General features: G+C 36.5%; 1 protein-coding gene across 1 annotated transcript; it reads right to left on the reverse strand.

The window, feature by feature from the left end:
- Positions 1-2,454: 2,454 nt before the first annotated feature.
- Positions 2,455-5,966, reverse strand: LOC147633463 (uncharacterized). The gene is made up of 8 exons (XM_086805854.1): positions 5,915-5,966; positions 5,704-5,787; positions 5,417-5,489; positions 5,135-5,220; positions 4,757-4,852; positions 4,539-4,613; positions 2,773-3,022; positions 2,455-2,657 (listed from the first exon to the last, which is right to left on the reverse strand). Coding segments are annotated over exons 1-8 (762 nt in total). The 5' UTR covers positions 5,917-5,966; the 3' UTR covers positions 2,455-2,561.
- Between the last annotated feature and the right edge of the window lie 2,190 nt (positions 5,967-8,156).

The following is an 8,156-nucleotide window of genomic DNA, read 5'->3' on the forward strand; positions in this document are numbered from 1 at the left end:
TAGCCCTTCAACATAAACTACTACGTGGACACACTTAGCTAACATGGTGAGAACCACAACAAAGCCAAATGGGGATTAGGGAGACACAGACAAAGATGCACTCAACTTAGTCATGGATTGGTTAAAATGAAAGTTGGGTGCCAACATTGCAATCACTACAACTACCTGATGGAACTCAAGTACTATACTATCAAACACTAAAATAAACATGCACCCAATCATAATTCTACAACTGGGGCCACCATGTCTAGTAATCCTACCCTATGGGAATCCCTTGAACAAATGCAATCAGAGGGAGTCTTGGGAGAGGGATATTCTAGTCCAACCCATTCTAAAGGTATTAGGAAATCAAAAGTTACCCATGATCATACCACTTTGTCTTAGGAAATCAAGGAGCTATCCATGCTTAGACTACTTTATTTGCAAACTGGAATCCACTACAAAATTAAATCTATTTTTAAACTAGGGGCAAGGTGTCAAAAATAATACTATAACTATTATGGGAGCTCGAATTCAAGGTAGGGGATGTGCCAGACCAAAGTAAAGTTAGACCCCAAGCACCACTACCTCCTAAAGCACCATTGGGAGAGGAGCTCAAGAAGTGTCTCAAGTACTACCAATAAATCCCAATGCATGAGGCCTTTGGAATATAGGACTAGATAATCCACACTTGCCATACTATCCTAAACCCTATGCTTATGCACCACCACCACCACCACAAGCTCATACATATGACATATTAAGGATGGCACATGCAATGGGAAGGGGGGTCGCTATGCAAGGTGGAAGACCAAATTCAAATAAAGCTGAACCAACTCACAAGCAATGGGAAGGGGTGATGCTATGCAAGTTGGAAGACCAAATTCAAATAAAGCTAAACCAACCACATTTCAAAGGTCTTGACCAAATATGAAGGGTTGCAAGTTGAGTACATCACTACCAGGTTGACCACGTTTTTTGAATGTATGTGGGGATACACGATCGTTTTAACCCAATTTATAAAATAAGATAGAACCCTCTTCTATTAGCAGAATAGTAGAGAATTCAGCATGATATACCTTTACATTGTGGTAAGGGTGAACCAATCTGCCTCCAACTTCCATTATGACATTCACCTACTAGGATTTTGTTGGGTCTACTATTCAACTAGGCCTATAACTCTATGTTGAATATGATGATCCCTCACCCTTGCTAAGACTTTGGTATCTATTTCACCCTTGCTAAGACTCTCATAACCATTATGACATTCACCTACTAGGATTTTGTTGGGTCTACTATTCAACTATGCCTATAACTCTATGGTTGAATATGTGTGACGTTTTAACCCATTTTATGAGAAAAGATAGAACTGTCTTCTATGACTAGAATAGTAGACTTCGGTATCCATTATGACATTCACCTACTAGGATTTTGATGGGTATACTATTCAACTAGGCCTAATACTCTATGGTTGAATGTGTGTGATGTTTTAACCCATTTTATGAAAAAAGATAGAACCATCTTCTATGATTAGAATAGTCGACTCTGGTATCCATTATGACATTCACCTACTAGGATTTTGTTGGGTCTACTATTCAACTAGGCCTATACATCTATGGTTGAATGTGTATGACGTCTTTACCCATTTTATGAAAAAAGACAGAACCATCTTCTATGAGTAGAATAGTAGAGAATTCAGCATGATATACCTTTACATTGTGGTAAGAGTCTCTCAAAAATATCTCAAAAAAGAAAAATTGATTGGGAGAACCAATATGCCCCCAACTTCCATTATGACATTCACCTACTAGGATTTTGTTGGTCTACTATTCAACTAGGCCTGTAACTCTATGGTTGAATATGATAGACCTTGGTATCTATTTCACCCTTGCTAAGACCTTGGTATCTATTTCACCCTTGCTAAGACTTTGGTATCCATTATGACATTCACCTACAAGGATTTTGTTGGGTGTACTATTCAACTAGGCCTATAAATTATTTTTGAATATGATGACCCCTCACCCTTGCTAAGACTTTGGTATCTATTTCATATGAATAAAAGTTTTCTAAGGCTTAGCCTTTTCTTAAGATGCTACATAGTCATGATAAGGCTCACAGCATGCCATATATATATATATATATATATATATATATATATATATATATATATATATATATATATATATATATATATAGTCATGATAAGGCTCACAGCATGCCAAGATAAAGATATATATATTCAAATCCAATCGTTACAACTAAGTTTTGGATACATGGTGCTAAAGATAGAGAAGACTTCAAAGTATAGGGCATACATTTATCAACAAATTTCAATGCAAGACTTGCATAACATTTATGACCATACAAGATGGAGATGAATGTTGTGTGTGCGCTTGTAGAAGATTCATGACCAAGGAATGCCTTGACATGCATATACATAGTGTGAGCTTATAACTTCTTTACAAAACTTGAGTCTTTTTCTTGGCAAAGTAAAGTGATCTTTTATGTCAACTAACAAATGGAAAGTTACAAGATCTTTTTTTACAAAACTTGAGTGACTAAGAAGTATGATGGTGAGTAAGTCAAGATCTTGCCATCTCCATGAGAATGAAGTGAGTACCCTCTTGCCCTTGTGCTATAAGCTCTAGTGTAACATTGTGGTTGGTATCTCCATCAATCTGCCAAGTGTTAATTTCATAAAAGATTAAATTTAAGATAATTTAAAAACATATATCTTTTTTTATATTTATTTTCATACTAGTATTTGAGATTTGTTTCATGGGACTTGAGTACCTCAAGAGCATCGCGTGCTTTCATCACAATAGTTTGGTTCACACTAAGTGATCCTTCTATGCATACAATATATGCTTGGCGTTGCTTCTGTAGAATAAACTCTTGCATCAAGCTTGTGTCGGCCTCTGAAATAAAGATGTTGGCATCTTGGTGGATGGGTATGAGTCCCACCCCTTCATCTCTCTCAACATCTTTGTAGTTACTGTAGCTAGTGACAACGTGATGTAGCTTGTTGTGCCGATCTTCTCTTCTGAAAATGATTAGATTGCATTTGCAATATTAGGCATGCAAAAAAATAAAATGCTTTTAAAGTCCCATATTAAAATGAAAGAAAAAGAAAAGGATATAGGGAAGCCCTTGAAGTTTACTTGCTCACATATCTACTTCGCTACATGGAAAATTTTCATTTCTACATGAATTTGCAATTGAAGAAAAAAGTGGCACTTTCTTTGCCTTTTCTATAGGTTCCAACATTAACAAGAACAATTGAGGAACTAAATATAAAACTCAGTCACCTTCTTGACCACCCTCTTGTACTTTCCATAGGGTATCTTCCTATGGGTGTGGAGAACTGTACTTTCCATAGGGTATCTTCCTATGGGTATGGAGAACCTCAATCCCCCCCCTCTCAAGAAAAACTCTCTCTCTCTCTCTCTCTCTCTCTCTCTCTCTCTCTCTCTCTCTCTCACACACACACACACACTCACACAAGTTCTGAGGCACTAATCATTTTGGTCCTTGCTATGTATCTCCTAAATAGATGCCAAAAAGATGTTCTGTCTTTTTCAAGCAGCTTTTGTCTTTTGTGAAAGATGTTTCTCACATAAACAAAAAAACCATTAGCTAATTCAACTTTCTAGATTTACGAAACAACATCCTTTAAAGTAAAGTCCCCGAATGAGTAACTTTTAACAAAAAAAAATGAGACAAGTCCTAATGATCAAATTTCATTTTGCTCTTAGTTGACTTCTTGTCCACCATGAGATGAAATTTCATTCTACCTAGTGACAAAAAGAAACACTGTTAGGATATAAGGAAATTGAAGCTATATGTACCCCATGTATGTCATTTCCAACAATGAGAGCTATTTTGACCCCATAAGAAGAGATGCATGGGTATACACGAGCACTTATTTCTTGAACATTAGCATGCAAACTCAAATTTAGTTTATAAATAGCCTCTTAATCATAACATGCCGAAATTGGATAGTAGTTGTTGCCAATTAACTTGCACTCAAAAACAACCTATGGAAACATGAAAAGATGCCAAACCTAAGATGAGGAGAGGAGAGGAGGGGGAGGGAGGAATGAAATGTTCTCAGGTTCTCTCTCTTTTTGAATTACTCTCTTGTACTCTGCCAGTGTGAAGCCTAGAGGTTAGTCCATGGGCACTGAGCCTAGTGGTGAAGAAAGAGTTAGTCGTCTTAAAGGACGCGTGATTGTCTATCATATATAATGTGTATATGTATATATGTGTGTATGTACACATGCGCACACACATGCATACATGTGTATGCATGCACTTATATACATAGTATATGTGTGTGTGTGTGTGTGCGTATTCACACATGCGCACGTGCATGCACTCAGTGTGCGACATGTGTATGCATGCACTTATATACATAGTAAACATACACATTAAATATTTAGTCCATACATATACATACACATACACATTATATATTTAGCCTATCATCTCTCAAAAAAGAAGCCTCATAATAAAAATAGTAGTAAGGAAGATTAAACAGTAGAAAAAGGAGCATTTACTTGAAAGTTCTAGATCCATAATTGGGCTTGTATTGCTTTCGATCAGGCTTTATCCAAATCTGGAGGAAACGGAGCCTGTGTAGGACATGATCTGATGAATATATTAGCCAGAGCTAAGTGAAGTTAGAGCCGCAATTAAAGCTAACAATAAAGTTAATTACATATTGCAGGAAGCGTGCAGTTGACGCTACTTTACAAAAGGCGTTAAAATTAATTACAGTTTGTCGCCGTTGTTCATCTCCGAGTGTGTGACTCCATGGCCGGCGCTCATATACTGCACTGATCCCCTTCCTAGTGTCTCGTATGCCCCCATACTGCGTGAAAATTAAATTAATTCATGTGGTTTACCTGTTACACTAATCAATCATCGTTGTTTATTAACAGTACATAATGATAATTATGCACAGATTAACAACATTCATAATGGGTTTGAATATTTTACGATGATTATTGACTTCACAACAAGAATGATGGGTTGTCATTAATCTGATCACCTCGTTAATCATGGAGATTAACAGCATCAATGATCGTGATTATGCTGATCATAAATCTTGTTAATTCATATCCTAAACCCACTAGATCTAATGCGTTTTTACCTGTCTTTGTGGGTGAGCTCTCCGTCCACCACGTACGTAAAAATCTCCATGTCTCGATGAGGGTGCGTGCCAAAGCCAGAATGTGGCTAAAATCGATCGAAATAAGCTTAGTATTACTTGACGTGATTAAAATCAATAATCAAATCGAAGTTCCTATTTAATGAATCAATTCTGAGATTTCAGACCACTTAATTAGCAATCCTAAGGCAATTAAAAATAAAGCAGCTAATCATTGATAATCAAATTGCTAAGCTCATTAAGCTACGGGACAAACTTAATTACCTGCACCAGATCGTCGTTGACCACACGTAAATTCCCGAATTCGTTTCTCTTGGGATTGTAATACTCCGCAAAGCTAATCAAAACAGCAATTTAAGCGGTAATTAACATCTCTGAGCACTAATTATCCACATAGTTTAACTCTATGGAAATAATTACAAGCAAAATTACTCGTATGTATCACCTGAAAAGTGATACATACGAGCAATTAAGCATTAGCTATACACCTGGTTTAACTAATCTAACTGCGGGAATCACAATTACGCGTAATTGTTATCAATTATTATCACCTGAAATGGAAGCGGCTTTCAAGCCACCAAGTGGGGCGGGAAACATACAAGCTTGAGGCAGGGGTATGTCTGAGATTGATTGCCCTGTCATCATGATCAGTAATAATAATGCGGATTAGCAAACTGATTAGTACAAATTCAATGGTAGATTAGCGGAAATAATTATTGAATTAATCCATCCACAAAGCAAGTACATTAGTAAGCTAATTACATGTTTAAGAGGAAACTGTATGATGAAATGAGCGTGGTTTGCTAAGTTGCCTTTTTAATACCCAAATATGGTGATGCCCATTTGGCCACGTCATCATTTCACATGTGCACACAGCTCATCACATGACTTAGTCCTCTTTTAGAAAACACACACACATTTGTGTATGGCATCAGCATTACATCCATGTTGCATCATCCCTAATATATTGAACCAAGACCTTGAAATTCTCCTCTTTTTTTTTACAAAATCATTTATCTTGATTGAAACTTGCTTTGATTTAGGCTTGCCAAATTGCTCCAATAGCATCCCTATCAAAAGAAAACGACTCCAACTCGCGAGAAAATAGAACATTTAAAAGTGTGTGTGGGTGCTTGCACATTCGTGCATGTGCACACATGCATGTGTGTGTGTGTGTGTGTGTGTGTGCATAGAGAGAGAGAGAGAGAGAGAGAGAGAGAGAGAACGAACATTGTTGCACATTCGTGCATGTGTACACATGCATGTGTGTGCGTGTGTGCACTGTGTTTGTAGAGAGAGAGAGAGAGAGAGAGAGAGAGAGAGAGAGAGCATTGTGCTTATGACATGTATTAGAGGAAAAATGAGCACATATAGCCTTCTTAAACTTGCTATTATGCTATCTTCCTTCATAGAATTCTTCTTGACCTTTAAACTTGCATGATTATGCTATCTTCCTTCCAGGAACAGTTTCTTCTTAACCTTTAAACTTCATCATTTATATGACATGGAGGGTGTTGGGAGGTACACAAAATTGGTTCAAATTGGCTGTTAAAATCTTCCACTTAATATATTGCGTGCAACTTTGTCCCTCCAAAGTAGCATTAAGTTTGCACCTTTTCTCATAACACTTCTAAGAACATTAAAGCACAATGCCTCCAATAGAAGCAACGCTCTCAAGATCATTCTATATACAAGTAGATTTATCATTTGATCCTTGTGGAAGATCTATAAAGGAAGGATACAATGTAAAAATAAATAGCCATGTAAAACTTTAGCAATGCAATCAATAAAAAAGATACATTTTCCAAGTTTTCACCTTTCTTCGTAGGACTAAATGAACACATTGTTTTCTCTTATGTTAACCTAGACTTCCCTTTAAATAGTTCTAATGACTTTCCATTTACTCCCTCTGGCATTTGGCACTCTTTGTTTAACCCACGACTCCTTGTTTATTTGTTTATTTCCTAAGACTAGTGGCATGTGGAGCCAAACCCGTGAGTTTCATCAACCAATATATAGAAAGGAAGCCACACAAGAAAAAGAATGCAATTATCATCCAACCTAAGGTAGATTTATTGTGCATATTTCACATTTAAAAGGATGCAAAGAATCATCAAAGAAGGAAGACTTTGTCAACTAAACTATGAAAACCCAAGGAGCACTTTTTCAAGGTACTTTCCAAACTTCTTGAAGGATAACACACAAGAAAAAAATGATACTCTTTTACTTTTTACTGTAGGAACATAACTCAGAGCAAATAAACTATCACTATGTCCTCCCAAAAGAGTAGCCTCTTAATGAGACTAAAACGAGGAAAAATAACCAAAAGTTATAAAGAGTTCTTTTTCAAAAGTTATAAAGAGTTCTTTTTCAAAACTAAAAGAGAAGAGAGAGTGTGTGCACATGCGTGTGCATATTTGCCCAAAAGCAACAAATAAGCTCTATCGTTACCACAAAATTTGTCAATATTGGAAATATATGCACATGCATATGCACAAACAACCATTGCACATGCACATCCATGCATACACATAAGCAATGACACTTGCACGGTCTCTCTCTCTCTCTCTCTCTCTCTCTCTCTCTCTCTCTCTCTCTCTCTCTCTCTCTCTCTCTCTCTCTCTCTCTCTCTCTCTCTCTCTCTAAAATCATGTTACTATAGCATCAAAACAATAAATAATCAATTGTGTATACAATGAACTCCAATAAGATCTTTAGTCTCTTGGCTTTTACATATCCATGTAGGTCTCATGAACCATAAGATATTCTTCAACAAATGCTATTACAAGAATATTTGCGTATTTTACACCACTTCATACAAAATAGTGAACTCACGGAACCATTAGTCTCTTGGCTTTTACATATCTATGTAGGTCTCACAAACCATAAGATATTCTTCAACAAATACTATTACAAGAATAGTTGCATATTTTACATCACCCCATATTTTATGGATGTTTCAATCTTGTTTTTATTTAGATTTTAATGAGAACACTACCATACA

The sequence above is a fragment of the Cibotium barometz genome, chromosome 12 (assembly GCF_041138505.1).
Source record: "Cibotium barometz isolate CiBa-2024 chromosome 12, ASM4113850v1, whole genome shotgun sequence".
In the NCBI taxonomy this organism is placed as follows: domain Eukaryota; kingdom Viridiplantae; phylum Streptophyta; class Polypodiopsida; order Cyatheales; family Cibotiaceae; genus Cibotium; species Cibotium barometz.

Coding starts and splice junctions, on each gene's coding strand:
- LOC147633463 (XM_086805854.1), bottom strand. Junction 4,853..5,134: donor GAGCTCACCCACAAAGACAG/GTAAAAACGCAT, acceptor ATTTTCACGCAG/TATGGGGGCATACGAGACAC. Junction 3,023..4,538: donor TATGGATCTAGAACTTTCAA/GTAAATGCTCCT, acceptor AATCATTTTCAG/AAGAGAAGATCGGCACAACA.